The following is a 15,452-nucleotide window of genomic DNA, read 5'->3' on the forward strand; positions in this document are numbered from 1 at the left end:
AAGTTATCAACTATTATTCCCATTTTCCAGATGAGGAAGAGGTCTAGTGACTTTTCTGCATGAGGTCTGGAACATGGCAGTCTGGAATTCACACTTTCTTAGTCATTCAGTTCCAAGTGTGCTGTCTCTTGCCCAGAAAAGCCATTTCTCAGGATAACTGGCAGTGAGGAGCTTTCACTCCCTTCTGGGAAAAGCCCATCTTCGCCTCCCAGGGTAGAGTCTTGGACCCTGACCCTAACCAGACAATCCCCAAACAGCCCAATGTGGGGAAGTTTCTGAAGGTCTGCACTGTGCAGCTTAACCTATCTGTGCAGCATCTTCATAACCAACCCAGTGTCCGGATGCAGTGCACAGACCCCCGCTGGCCCTGGGACCAGCTAGCATCTCCCGATAACAGGCAGCTCCAGTGAGCACAGGGAAAATCCCAGATCCATCTAGACACACCTAACATCTTGATGCCAAGAAACCTGTTTTTTCTTTTGACACTTCTGACCACAAATGAAAGGGTTTTCCCTCCTGGCACCAAAAACATGGACTGGTTTCCAACAGCAGTTTCCCACCCGTCTGACAGCACTGCCTGGAGTCAGCATCCAACCCCACCTGTGAAGAGCTCAGTCCCTCAAATACCCTCACCTCACTACCAGCCCGGGCCTCCTGGCCTCCTACCTGACCTGCTGTATATTAGGGGTTCCCATCGCTCCCATGTCAAGATCCACTGTTGGCCAGAACAGTTTACAGAACTCAGGAAGTTACTTTATTTGCATCCTCAAGTTTAACATGAAGGATACAACTCAGGAACAACCAGATAGAAGAGAGACATAGGATGGGGCAGCGGGAGGGAGTGGGGGGCTTCCATCCCCCACCCCCACTTCCTCGAGGGCATGGCTCTCCAAGCAGCCTGATGTGCTCAGTCAGTCAGTTCAGCTGCTCAGTCATGTCCAACTCCTTGCGACTCCATGAACTACAGCATGCCAGGCTTCCCTGCCCATCTCCAACTCCCAGCGCTTGCTGAAACTGATGTCCATGGAGTCAGTGATGCCATCACCAGTGTGAAAGTGCTCCAAACCCTATTGATTAGGAGTTTTCATGGAGATTCCAGTACATCACTGGTTGATTAAATCACTGGCCACTGTGATTAACCCAAGTCTCTGGTCCCCCTTCCCCACTGGAGGTGGGGATGGGATGGTGCTGAATATTCCCACCTTCTCACTATGGTGACCATCTCTGTCTTTACCCTGTCTGTGGACCTGCCAAGAGTAGCCTCCCTAGAACAAAAGAGATTCCTGTTACCCACAGAATCCAGAGGATTTAGGAGCTCTGTGTCAGGAGCCAGGGACATAGACCTAATATATAACTCTTATTATATCCGACCCAATATACCTTCTGGAATCATATACGTCCTTCCTAAAATGCAGAAAGCAGCCAAATTTCCTGACAATAGAGAATCTCATTCCTGCTGACTCCATGCCTGACACAGGAGGAATTTGTAGAAAAGCCAAGATTTAAAAAAAAAAGAAGCAAAAATATTACTCAGCTCTATAAAAGAATGACATCTGCAACAATATAAATGGACCTAAAAGTGATCACACTAAGTGAAGAAAGTCAGAAAGAGAAAGACAAGGGTCATAGGACAGCATTTCCACGTGGACTTCAGAAAGATGATACAGGCCAACTTATACAAAACAGAAACAGCTGCAGACACAGAACATAGACTTATGGTTAACAAATGGGAGCTTGGGATTAAAATATATACACTCAGTTCAGTTCAGCTCAGTCGCTCAAGTGTCCAGCTCTTTGTGACCCCATGATTTGCAGCACGCCAGGCCTCCCTGTCCATCACCAACTCCCGGAGTTCACTCAGACTCACGTCCATCGAGTCAGTGATGCCATCCAGCCATCTCATCCTCTGTCGTCCCCTTCTCCTCCTGCGCCCAATTCCTCCCAAGCATCAAAGTCTTTTCCAGTGAGTCAACTCTCCAGAGTCTTTTCCAGTGAGTCAACTCTTCTCATGAGATGGCCAAAGTACTGGAATTTCAGCTTCAGCATCATTCCCTCCAAAGAAATCCCAGGGCTGATCTCCTTCAGAATGGACTGGTTGGATCTCCTTGCAGTCCAAGGGACTCTCAAGAGTCTTCTCCAACACCACAGTCCAAAAGCATCAATTCTTTGGTGCTCAGCCTTCTTCACAGTCCAACTCTCACATCCATACATGACCACAGGAAAAACCATAGCCTTGACTAGATGGACCTTAGTCGGCAAAGTAATGTCTCTGCTTTTGAATATACTGTCTAGGTTGGTCATAACTTTTCTTCCAAGGAGTAAGTGTCTTTTAATTTCATGGCTGCAGTCACCATCTGCAGGGATTTTGGAGCCCCCCAAAAATAAAGTGTGACACTGTTTCCACTGTTTCCCCATCTATTTCCCATGAAGTGATGGGACCAGATGCCATGATTTTCATTTTCTGAATGTTGAGCTTTAAGCCAACTTTTTAACTCTCCTCTTTTACTTTCATCAGGAGGCTTTTTAGTTCCTCTTCACTTTCTGCCATAAAGGTGGTGTCATCTGCATATCTGAGGTTATTGATATTTCTCCTGGCAATCTTGATTCCAGCTTGTGTTTCTTCCAGTCCAGTGTTTCTCATGATGTACTCTGCATAGAAGTTAAATAAGCAGGGTGACAATATACAGCCTTGATGTGCTCCTTTTCCTATTTGGAACCAGTCTGTTGTTCCATGTCCAGTTCTAACTGTTGCTTCCTGACCTGTATATAGGTTTCTCAAGAGGCAGGTCAGGTGGTCTGGTATTCCCATCTCTTGCAGAATTTTCCACAGTTGATTGTGATTCACACAGTCAAAGGCTTTGGCATAGTCAATAAAGCAGAAATAGATTTTTTTCTGGAACTCTTGCTTCTTCGATGATCCAGCAGATGTTGGCAATTTATATAAAATAGATAAACATAAGGGCCTATTAGGGAGCATGTGTGTGCGTGCTCAGTAGCTCATTTGTGTCCAACTCTTTGCGACCCCATGGACTGTAGCCCACCAGGCTGCTCTGTCCATGGAATTCTCCAAGCAAGAATACTAGAGTGGGAAGCCGCTCGTTTCTCCAGGGGATCTTCCCAACCCAGGGATCAAACCCAGGTCTCCCGCATTGCAGGAGGATTCTTTACCACTGTGATATCTGGAAAGCCCATTTTATAGCACAGGGAACTGTAATAATTTATATGGGGAGAGAATCTGGAAAAGAATCTGTATATCAGAATCACTTTGTTGTATATCTTAAACTAACCCAACATTGTAAATCAACTATCTGTGTGCTCATGCTGTTGTGTCTGACTCTTTGTGACCCTTTGGACAGTAGCCTGTCAGGCTCTTCTGTCCATGGAATTTTCTAAGCATGAATACTGGAGTGACTTGCTTCAATAGAAAATAAAAATTAAATTAAAAACTCATAAGTTGAAAACAAAGGAGAGGTGGGCTGATTATCCCAAGGGATAAGAAGGAAGACCCCAGAGGAAGCAGGTTCCAACCATCCATGGACTTCATACCTATGCCCCTTAACCTGAGAGTCCAGGTTAGCAACAAATATTGCTGGTCTTTTATTCAGAAGGCCTGTATTTGAGGAAAGGAATGGAGCTTGCCTAATGGCTTTTTGGTCTAAGGACTGTTTCATTGCTTTTCTCAATCATGGAAATCTCCAGCTATATAAGAACATTTTTTTGCTTTCTTTTAAACTGCATTTGATATCAATACTTATTTCTTCAGTATTCCTGTGTCACCTGCCATCACCTACACTTGTCATAAATAGTAGAAAAAATAAGAAAGTACTATGACAGTAAGTTGCTTGTGTGAATTGGATAAATTTGGAACTATCATTTTGGAGGAAGTTGAGTGTGATTCCACAGGCAGAGATGCAAAATGGATGGTTGGGGAAAGAAGAAAGGAGGAAGAAAAGAACAGTGAATTCATATAGACAGGACCCCACGACATACATAGGAGACTGTGCGTATACACCCCATATACAGGAGACTCCAAAAATGTCCAGACTGTTGAAGTCACGTCCAGACCCTGCCATTGGTAAGAGACGGTGATATCTCTGTAACCGAGCAGGACCCTATGAGGCCTTCCCAGAACAGATCCCCACATGTGTCTTCCACCTGCCTTTTGTCTACAGAGAACTTTAGTCTAAGAATAAATTTATTCAGAGAAGTGAGAAAATACAGAAAGGAAAACAGTCAAGCAAGACAAAATGATAGTAGGTGAGCCAATAAACAAAGTCAAGGGCTTTATTTCCCCCTCAGGGACTATAGCTAATACTCTGAGCCATGTCCTTTGGGCTGTTTTGCAGAGGCTGAGACCCTCACCAGGTGAGGAAATTAACTGTGTGCCGCTCACAAGCACATGGAACCCAGACCAGAGGGAGCCAGAAGGTTGCCGACGCTGACTCCTAATTACCTCACCACCAGCCCACCGGAAGAATGTCCACAAGTTGCTCATGCCCTGTCCTTGAACACTATATGACTCCTCACTACCCCGTCCAGGGCAGGACACATGATTTTGAGGGCATTAGCCTCCCATGGCCCCCTTTGCCTGGCAAAACAACAAACCTATTCTTTTCTGTGTCACCGAAAACTCTGTCTCTGCATTTCTGTTCAGCACAGGTGAACAGAGGACAAGTTTCAGTGACATTTCCAGGCATTAGAGAGGAGCCAAGTCACATGAGGAGTGTTAAAATGGAAGACTATTTTATTGGGAAAGACACAGAGAGGCCTTACTTGGTAACTGTCTTCAAATGTTACCCTCACTCTGACATGAAGAGTCTTTGTGCCTCAAAGAGCAAGTGACACAGAGGGAGAGTTATTTTCAATGTGAAACGTCAACTTATCAGCAAATAGAATGTGATATCTCACAGGTCAGTAAATGCTCCACCTCGGTGGGTGCTGGCTGGAGACAGGAAAATCAACAGTTGAGAAATGGTGGGGGAAACTCTTCCAAGAGACTGAAAACTACAGTACATGACCTTTAATCTCTCTCTGTATCTGAGATTCCAACAGTCTATGAAAATAAGAGAATCTGCCTAAATTACAAAGTAGAAACACCACCAACAGCATGGGTTATTTTTCTGTGAGAAGCTCTAATCTGTGCAACCCATGTCCAGCAAACGACTTGCCCATAACAATGCCTATCACTTGGGTGCTCTTTCCTGGGGTCAGCTCTGGCCTCAATGCCCTTCAGAGGTCAGCTCCACTTATCCCCCCACAGTCCTTGGAGGTAGCTCATGAGTAGTGGGGTCAGAATCTGAACTCCGCCTCCACCACCTAGCACCAGCCCCTCTGGCATAAGAATACCATGTGTTTCCTTTGTTGTGCAGAAGCTTTTAATTTTAATTAGGTCCCATTTGTTTATTTTTGCTTTTATTTCCAAAATTCTGGGAGGTGGGTCATAGAGGATCCTGCTGTGATTTATGTCGGAGAGTGTTTTGCCTATGTTCTCCTCCAGCAGTTTTATAGTTTCCAGTCTTACATTTAGATCTTTAAGCCTCTGCACAACAAAGGAAACTATAAGCAAGGTGAAAAGACAGCCATCAGAATGGGAGAAAATAGCAAATGAAGCAACTGACAAAGAATTAATCTCAAAAATATACAAGCAACTCCTGAAGCTCAATTCCAGAAAAAGAAATGACCCAATCAAAAAATGGGCCAAAGAACTAAACAGAAATTTCTCCAAAGAAGACATACAGATGGCTAACAAACACATGAAAAGATGCTCAACATCACTCATTATCAGAGAAATGCAAGTCAAAGCCACAATGAGGTACCATATCACGCCAGTCAGAATGGCTGCAATCCAAAAGTCTACAAACAATAAATGCTGGAGAGGGTGTGGAGAAAAGGGAACACTCTTGCACTGTTGGTGGGAATGCAAACTAGTACAGCCACTATGGAGAATAGTGTGGAGAGTCCTTAAAAAACTGGAAATAGAACTGCCATATGACTCAGCAATCCCACTGCTGGGCATACACACTGAGGAGACCAGAACTGAAAGAGACACATGTACCCCAATGTTCATCACAGCACTGTTTATAATAGTCAAGATATGGAAGCAACCTAGATGTCCATCAGCAGATGAATGGATAAGAAAGCTGTGGTACACATACACAATGGAGTACTACTCAGCCATTAAAAGGAATGCATTTGAATCAGTTCTAATGAGGTGGATGAAACTGGAGCCTATTATACAGAGTGAAGTCAGCCAGAAAGAAAAATACCAATATAGTATACTAATGCATATATATGGAATTTAGAAAGATGGTAACGATAACCCTGTATGTGAGACAGCAAAAGAGACACAGATGTATAGAACACTCTTTTGGACTCTGTGGGAGAGGGTGAGGGTGGGATGATTTGGGAAACTGGCATTGAATGTATATGATCATATGTGAAACAAATCGCCAGTTCAGGTTCAATGCAGGATACAGGATGCTTGGGGCTGGTGCAATGGGATGACTCAGAAGGATGGGATAGGAAGAGAAGTGGGAGGGGGGTTCAGGATGGGGGACACGTGTACCCCTGTGGTGGATTCATGTTGATGTATGGCAAAACCAACATAGTATTGTAAAGTAATTAGCCTCCAATTAAAATAAATAAATTTATATTAAAAAATAAATAGACAAAAATTCTCAAATTCCAGGGAATAAGTGTCAGAAAACTGAAAAAAAAAAAAAAAAAGAATACCATGTGTTAGCTTCCTAGGGCTGCTGAAAAGAAAAGAAATTTGCTCTCAGAGTTCTGGAGGCCAGGATCCAGAAGTGGCGAGGCCAGCCAGGCCACACTCCCTCCAAAGCCCCAGGGAGGATCCTTCCTTGTTCCAGCCTCTGGCAGCCCAGGTGTTCTCTGGCGTGTGGCTGCATACCTCCTACTTCTGCCTCGTCTTCAGGTGGTCGTCTTCTCTCTGTGTCTCTTTCCTTCTTCTCTACTGAAGCATCGGTTCCCTGGATTAGGGTCCATTTCAATCCTGTATGACCTCAGGTTAACTCAGTTACATCTGCAAAGATCTTCTTTCCAAATAAGGTGACATTCACAGATGTTGGATGTATGTATGTTTTTTGGTAGGGGGATACAATGCAACTCACAACATACAGTATTAAACTGGAAGCACCAGAGGTATGGACTCATGTTGGCAGAGGATTCGGGAGGAAAGCAATAGAAGTGTGTCGTTCCTTTCCTGCTCTGTCCACCCGTTTCAGGGGAGGCCCATCTCCCCACTCACCAGCTCCGTTCATGTTGCTGATGCCAGGGAGCCTGTCAGAGCCTCATGGTTCATCCAGTGAGCTAGGGAAAACCTGTTACTGAAATTGCACATCTCATTCACTCCAGGTCCACACACCCTTTACTTCTCTGGTGGAGGCAGGGACTCATCCCCTCCATCCTCAATTTTCACTCTGCCTTCTTCCTTAATGCTGAGTTAAGGAGGTGAAAGGTGGGAACTTGGTCAGAGTCCAGCCACAATCAGGAATCCCACCCAGAAAGAACTGACTCTTGTTCCATCTGCTTCTACATCCCCTCCACCGCATCCATTTCCCTGGACCTACAAACACACCACTTTTAAAATTAAAGTGACTCTCCTGGCAGATGAAGATGAGCATTATTTGAGGCCATATTCTCCCTCTGCTTAAAAACAAATGAGATTACTGAAGTGTGCTTTGATACTTGTTGGAGATCATGTTTATAATATTCATGAATATGGAAATGAGAGGCCAGCTCTCAGAATCCCTCACACCAAGAACTTTCACTCTGTTTGCTGTAAGTGAAAACTTCTTCCCTTGAAGGTTTAAAATTTTTTACTAAACAGAAAAACAACAACAAGAATAACAAAAAACAGTGTATGGTCTCAGAAGGAAAGTGGAAGACCTGCCTAGCTCAAGCACTACACTCTTACAAATTATGCTAAAGTATTAGGACAGTATTCTAAAATATCCCATTTGTAACAGAAAAGGTCTTGCTTTAGATTAGGGCTTGAATCCCCCAAATATCACTAATAACACTAGTAGTACCAATAAATATAATACAGGATCACAGCTTCTGCTGAATGTCTGCAATGTGCCAGCGTCTGCTTTGACAATGTAAGTATTAGAGCTCATATTAACCATAACTCTTACAATAACATATTGGGTTATAGATGCTTATTCTTGTTTTATAGATGAGGGGGAGGTTGAAACTCATACAGGGCATGGAATTGAGTTAGATTTTTGCCAACTATGCAGGAAGGAAAAACTGCTGGATTGGGAAATGCTTTCCTGTCAAATGTGCAAAAGTAAAGTGGCAATGCTAATGTCACTTGGAGAAATTTTAATATGTGAACAATGGGCTTCCCAGGTAAAGAACTCGCCTGCCAATGCAGGAGACGCAAAAGACGCAAGTTCAATCCTGGGTCCTGGAAGATCCCCTGGAGGAGGGCATGGCAATCCAGTCCAGTATTCTTGCCTGAAATCCCATGGACAGAGGAGCCTGGCAGGCTACAATCCATAGGGTGGCAAAGATCAGATACTACTGAAGTGACTTAGCACACACACACCTTAGGAGGCTAAGGTGGTGGTTTATATAATACAAATTCTCCAAAATGCTATCACTAAAACTTTGGTGATGAAAATCACTGAAAATTGCTATTTCCCAAATATGTAGTATTGATATGATTTCTAAATATACAAGTAGAAAAACAGCTAGTAAACAAAGCTATTAAGCTGGTCTTAAGATAATGTTTTTAATTTTCATTTTTTCTGGGTAATTATAACTAGTAAATTATTTAGTATATTATGAAGAATTACAATAAAAAGTCTTTTGTTACTATCTAATCCAAGAGATGAATTGTGAGCTACTCTTTTCCCTTGTTTATTTTTAAAAGGTATTGTCCAATCATTCCCTTTTATTTTATGCCCACTTTAAAAAATGTTTAAAGAAAGGTCCTAAAAGAAGTGTACCATCTCACACTCCTTTAGGACTGCATTTCAATGTCAGCTGCTGTTAGTTGCTCCAGGAACTGCACATTCGTTTTCTCCATCCCTGGTGCCAGGCGCTCACTTTCTGGGGAAGCAGTGCCCACAGGCAGGAGAGGAGGAGGCCCTGTGGCTTCCCAAGGAGCGTCTGCTGTTCGCTCTCTGAGAGAGGTACTCAGGAGGGCACCCTCTTCCCCAGCGCGGCCCCTTCTTGCTTTAAACCAGAATATGTCAGCAGGTTCCTGGGGTTGTAGGTGTGCCCTTGGGACACTGAGATGATGAGCCCAGGTAGGATGATGGCAGGATGAGAAGGTGGGAAGATGGTCCTTTGTGACCCCCTCAGCTCATTCCATCAGACTCCACACTTCCCAGGTGACTCATGGCATGAACTATTAAGTTGGTGCAAAAGTGTGGTTTTTTGCTTCGTTGAACTCTGCCATTTGATACTGGAATACATTCTTAAATGTGGTTATGTTATACATCATTTTCATGCTCATTTCTTACTTCATGTTTTTTGCTAATGAATTATTACTTGCTGTTTACTTTATATGTATTTTATACTATGGAAATGATGCTACAGAAAAAACAAATTTGAGTGATTTTCTTATTTGAGTTCAAAATGGGTCATAAAGCAGCAGAGACAACTTGCAACACACTTGGCCCAGAAACGGAACTCAATACCCAGAGGTGGCTGTGAGGGGTATTCCGTTCCTTGTCCTGAGCCAGGACAGTCCCTGGGAAGAAGGGCATGCTTCCCAGTCTTCCAGGAGCAAGTCCTCCAGGACCTACGGAACAAAAGGACGCCCTGGCTGAGTGACGTGGGGATTTGAGATGCGGATTCTGAGTTTAAAAATGAGTGAGAGGGAGGCTCGTTCCTAAGGGAAACAACCAAACCAACTCTCCCAAGGAGCTGGTCAGAGCTTGAGCTTGGTAACCGAGACACGGGGGCGGGGCCGGGGCGGCACTCAGACCCCGCCCCCGGAAGCCTACAGCGCTTCCCCGCCCGCGTTCTCAGTGTCTCACAGACTCACGCACGCCGGGATGCACGCACGCCGGCACGCACGCACGCACGGCGGGGCTGAATCGGCAGCAGTGCGCAGGCGCACACGGTCCGCGCGCTTTTCGGAAGCCGCAGGTTGGCGGGGAGAGCCTTGAGGGGTAAGGCCGGGGTGGGGCGCGGGGCCGGGAAGGCTGAAGGTGCGAGTGGCTCCATGTGCGGGCAGGCCGACCCGGGAGTGTGGTCTCCCGGCTGGTAAGGCTCCAGCAGCGGCGGGTCCGGAGCCGGCCTCTGGGGAGGCGGTGTCCCGGGGGCCGGGCGGGCGGCGCTCTCCGGAGGTTCTGCGGTGTGAGGCGGAGCCAGGCCTGGGGCCAGGAGGAAGGGCCTGCACCCGAGGTCAGGGCCAGCGGGCAGTGGGCGGTCCCTCCCTGTGAGCGCCGCAGGGTCCGCCATCCGCAGCCCGGTCAGCGCGGTGACCACTGTCCCCGGGGACGTTCCTCCGGGTGCAAGGGGAGGGTCGGTGTGCTGGGAAGCACCTACCGTCTGGATCAACAGCGCATCCTACAACGGGCAGGGAAAACCCCAGAAGATGGGACTGCATCTCATACATCACTGCCGAATAACCGTTGTAGAGATCTAGGAAGTGGTGCCCGGGGCCAGGCTGTGCTGCTGAGGGGCGCTGGCCAAGCCGTCTTTGGTTTGTGTGTCCCTGGTCCTTCGGTGAAGGATTGCGTTGAAAGGAAAAAGGAAGACTTGAGAGGTGAATGTTAAAGAAATCTGAGAGGGTGGAAAGGAAAGAGCAGGGTATTGGGGGACAGTGATTAGAATGCTGAGCCTTTGGAAGAATCCCAGGGTTGCAGATGATAAGGTGGGATGACGCTGTGGGAGAGGAATAGGATGTTCATAGTAACAAGAAAGTTGGTTGTAAGTGACTTCCAAGTCACCTTTCTTGCAATTTCTCACTTCTGGTATTGTGGGATTAAAATAGGGTAAAATGGAATAGTGGAAAGAGGGATAAATTGTCACGAGATGTCAGTTCTAGTTTTGACTTTATAGCTGTAAGCAAATTAGGATCTTAGTGTTGTTTATTTTTTTCAAAAATATTACAGAGGTTTATGAACGCCTACTACAATATGACTGATTCTTTGTAGGGTTCATGGGAGAAAGCTGTATTAAGCATGGCTCTTGCACCAAAAGAACCTGCTGATTATTAAGCTATATTTACATGTAATTTCGAAGGTAAAATTTAAAATACATAAAGTTCTTGGTTTTTACTTTACTGCAGTACCCTTAGGAAGCTTCAACATTTTCTTACACATTTTTCTTGTGGATTGTCAGGTAAATTCTACACATCCACCAACATTCATCTACAGTTCTGTAAAAATAATTTTAACTTAATGAAAGGAGGCTTGTAAGACTAGCATGAGGGGGAAAAGATCTAAAATAAAGCACCTTACTACCAACTGGTTCTCATATTTCATCACAACAGCTTCGCTTTGTAAAGAATCCTGTGAAACTGGGAAATTGTGAGAGATTCTGGGGCATCGTGTTTTAAAGTGCTCATCTACCTGTTCCAAATCCTTGGAAACATTTACTGTGTGATAATTGTTCTTGTCTGTTATCTGTGACCTTTGGTGGCACTGTGAAGGGGCATTTTGTCCATGGTAAAGTGCACATGAACTGCAGTGATAATGCTCATATGTGAATTCTGGCACCATTGCTCACTGGCTGTGTGACCTCAGCTTAAGTTTCTGAACTCTCAGCCTCAGTGTCTGCATTTGTGCAGTAAAGAGGCTAATAGTAATTTTCAGCTATTTTCATATTCATTATTTGACTTGATTCTCACAGTGATTTCTCTTATTTTACAGATAAAGCTGAAGGCCCAGCAATAGGAAGAAGCCACCATGACATTGTTCCTCTGATTGTCCTTAGAGACCAGACTTAAACCCCTCTGCTTGACTTGGTTTGTTTTGCTTTGCTTGTCTCTAGTTCCATTGTTTTCCATGTTGCTGCCACTGTCTTTGATCTTCCTGCATTTAGTGTTTGTGGTGGTTCTGGGGAGAGTGACCTATTAACTACCTAGGCCCATGGCCCTGACAGGACCCAAGACTTTTCAGAGGGTGGTCCTTTGCAGTGCCCTCAGAATGCCACTGGGCATTCTGGTCACTGACACCACCCTCTAAACCTTGTGAATGTTTTTCCTATTCACAGGGAAAATTGTTATATAACTGAAACAGTTTAACCCATAACAGAGCATTATTGACTCTTTAATCTTTTATATCTTGAATGTTTGAAAGCTATGGTTAAATAGATGTTTCCACTATAAACAGCCTTTCCTTATAAATTTACTTCATAAATAAAAAGTCCAGTGTGTTTTCCTTAAGATGGGCAAAGATTTTAAAAATATGTTAAAAGTGTTATGTCTTTGTTTTCTTCTAAACTGTATTTTTTTTCTTTGTTATTTGTCATAGAGCCTCTAAAATGCAGGCCTCCAGCTCCAGGTCTGTACACCTGAGTGACTGGCAGAAGAATTACTTTGCACTTACATCTGGTACATGTACACCTGGACAGAAGGCAGATGCCTACCGAGCGCAGATACTCCGCATTCAGTATGCATGGGCAAACTCTGATATCTCCCAGGTCTGTGCTACTACACTGTTCAGAAAATATGCAGAGAAATATTCTGCAGTTATTGATTCTGACAATGTTGAAACTGGCTTGAATAACTATGCAGAAAGCATTTTAACTCTTGCAAGATCTCAGCAAACTGACAGTGACAAATGGAAGTCTGGATTGTCAGTAAATAATGTGTTCAAACTGAGCAATGTGCAGGAGATGATGCGTGCTGGCAAGAAATCCAAAGACTCTCTGTTGGTGCCTGCTGATGCATCACTAGTCATCCACAAAGAGGCCACTGTCTTTGACCTTCCTGCATTTAGCGTTTGTGGTGGTTCTGGGGAGAGCAACCTGTTGACTAACTCAGCCCATGGTGCTGACAGGACTCAAGAATTTGCAGAGGGTGGTCCTTCTTTGACGTGCCCTCAGAGTGCGCAGCCACCTCTGGTCATTAATACCACTAAGACGTGTCCTGTAGCCTCAGCACCTTTTGGTGAGTCAGCCCTTGCAAAGTTCCATGCCAAACCATTATTTGGGAATGTCAAAACAGAAAATAACAGCTTTCTAAAAGGAAATATAGGTCTCAATGTGTTCTCATCTAATCAGTCTTGTTTTCCTTCTTTCTGTGAAAATACACGGGACAGAAAAGCTTTTTACGGTGCTGGCACCACTGATGCACTTTCCACCCCAATACTGAATAAGGCTTTTAGTAAAACAGAAGATAATGGCCAAAGAGGGGAGAGCAGCCTGCCTGCTTTTAAAACTGCAAAGGAACAGTTATGGGTAGATCAGCAGAAAAAGCACCACCAGCCCCAGCGTGCATCAGGGTCTTCATATGGTGGAGTGAAAAAGTCTCTGGGGGCTGGTAGATCCCGAGGGATATTTGGAAAGTTTGTTCCTCCTGTACCTAAGCAAGATGGGGCAGATCTGGGTGGGGGGATGCAGTATAAGCCTCAGGGTGCAGGTGCTGCAGACCCAGCACATCCCATGGACGAGCGTCTGAAGAACTTGGAGCCCAGAATGATTGAACTTATTATGAATGAGATTATGGATCAGGGACCTCCAGTAAACTGGGAAGATATCGCAGGCGTGGAATTTGCCAAGGCCACAATAAAGGAGATAGTTGTGTGGCCCATGTTGCGGCCAGACATCTTCACTGGCCTACGAGGACCCCCTAAAGGCATTCTGCTCTTTGGTCCCCCTGGCACTGGTAAGACTCTGATTGGCAAATGTATTGCTAGTCAGGCTGGGGCAACGTTCTTCAGTATCTCTGCTTCCTCCTTGACTTCCAAGTGGGTGGGTGAGGGGGAGAAAATGGTGCGTGCATTGTTTGCTGTAGCAAGATGTCAGCAACCAGCTGTGATATTTATTGATGAAATTGATTCCTTGTTATCTCAACGTGGAGATGGTGAGCATGAATCTTCTAGAAGGATAAAAACCGAATTTCTAGTTCAGTTAGATGGGGCAGCCACATCTTCTGAAGACCGTATTCTAGTAGTGGGAGCAACCAACCGGCCACAAGAAATTGATGAGGCTGCCCGGAGAAGGCTGGTGAAAAGGCTGTATATTCCCCTCCCAGAAGCTTCAGCCAGGAAACAGATAGTAGTTAATCTGATGTCCAAGGAGCAGTGCTGCCTCAGTGAGGAGGAGCTCGCGCTGGTGGTGCAGCATTCTGACGGGTTCTCTGGGGCAGACATGACTCAGCTGTGCCGGGAGGCGTCTCTGGGTCCTATTCGCAGTTTGCAGGCTGTTGACATTGCCACCATAACGCCTGATCAAGTTCGCCCAATAGCTTACAGTGACTTTGAAAATGCTTTCAGAACTGTGCGACCTAGTGTATCTCCTGAAGATTTAGAGCTTTATGAAAACTGGAATAGGACTTTTGGTTGTGGAAAATAAATGGGACACTTAGGATGGCATCTTTGTAGTCTTGTCTTTCCCCTTTTTATTATAGCAAGGAAATTAATGAATTGTGAAATGTATATTCTGAATCTGTACCTTAAAATAAAATATGATAACAATATGTTAACTTTTACAATTGATTGACTTAGACTATATTAATATAAGCTCAATTTTCATTCCAGTTGTTTCCTGATATTTAAGCCTATACATACAAGATAGGAATGCACTTTTTTTGTTTTGTTGCTAAGAGGTCTTTTCAGGATGTATACTATGATGAATAGTAAGCTCAAACAAATTTTAAAAAAATGTGATTTGTGTATGAAAATGTATCTGACTTACATGCATGTTTTATTGAAGAAGGTTTCTTGTGAGGATCACATCATGCTTAGTGTTGGCTAGTATAGTGGTTTACATTAGAAACTGAGTGTTGTTTACTGTTGTTTAATGATCTCAACCAAAGCTAGAGTAAAAGTGCCAGTTTTTACTTTGTTCTGGCATGTAACCTCTTATGGTTTGCTTCCTTTACCAAGACTGAACATGTTCAGAAATGGGTGTAATCTAATATCAGAGGCATCCACAGAACAGAACGGGGAAGAATGTGTTTTTCCAGGGGGTAGGTGATGTTTACAATTAATATTTTATTTGACACTATAGCCTGTAGGGTTGGTTTCATTCAAAAATGTTCTTAGGTTTTTCAAATAGACTGTTTCATATTACAAATAATACATGTTCTGTGTAGAAACATAAAATAGAGGTGAACAAAAGAAAATAAAAATCAGTTACCTTACCATTTTGAGGAACACACTGTTAACATTTGTGTTGCTTCTTCCAGATGTTTTATACAGGAGTAGGGTTGTGCTCTGTGTTCTTGTTTGTAGTTCGCTTTTTTCTTTAAAGTATATGAGTCATCATCATCTTCCACATTGACATCTATGACATCTTCCCTT

At 44.2% G+C, this 15,452-nt stretch overlaps 1 protein-coding gene across 4 annotated transcripts; it reads left to right on the plus strand.

Moving 5' to 3' along the window:
- The first annotated feature begins 9,964 nt into the window (after positions 1-9,964).
- On the plus strand, positions 9,965-14,626 carry FIGNL1 (fidgetin like 1). 4 transcript variants are annotated; one of them, XM_069587308.1, is made up of 3 exons: positions 9,965-10,125; positions 11,856-11,950; positions 12,459-14,626. In XM_069587308.1, exon 3 carries the CDS (start codon positions 12,469-12,471, stop codon positions 14,500-14,502), a length of 2,034 nt encoding a protein of 677 aa, XP_069443409.1. In that variant the 5' UTR covers positions 9,965-10,125; positions 11,856-11,950; positions 12,459-12,468; the 3' UTR covers positions 14,503-14,626. The 4 variants fall into 4 exon arrangements, with proteins under 4 accessions (XP_069443409.1, XP_069443410.1, XP_069443411.1 ...); XM_069587309.1 differs by having other exon boundaries at positions 9,988-10,148; XM_069587310.1 differs by having other exon boundaries at positions 10,065-10,747.
- Positions 14,627-15,452: the final 826 nt, after the last annotated feature.

This window comes from Ovis canadensis, chromosome 4 (genome assembly GCF_042477335.2).
Source record: "Ovis canadensis isolate MfBH-ARS-UI-01 breed Bighorn chromosome 4, ARS-UI_OviCan_v2, whole genome shotgun sequence".
NCBI classification, from domain to species: domain Eukaryota; kingdom Metazoa; phylum Chordata; class Mammalia; order Artiodactyla; family Bovidae; genus Ovis; species Ovis canadensis.

What these genes read in the sequence shown, in the direction of transcription:
- FIGNL1 (XM_069587308.1), top strand. Translation starts at nt 12,469, where the DNA reads ATGCAGGCCTCCAGCTCCAGGTCTGTACACCTGAGTGACTGGCAGAAG.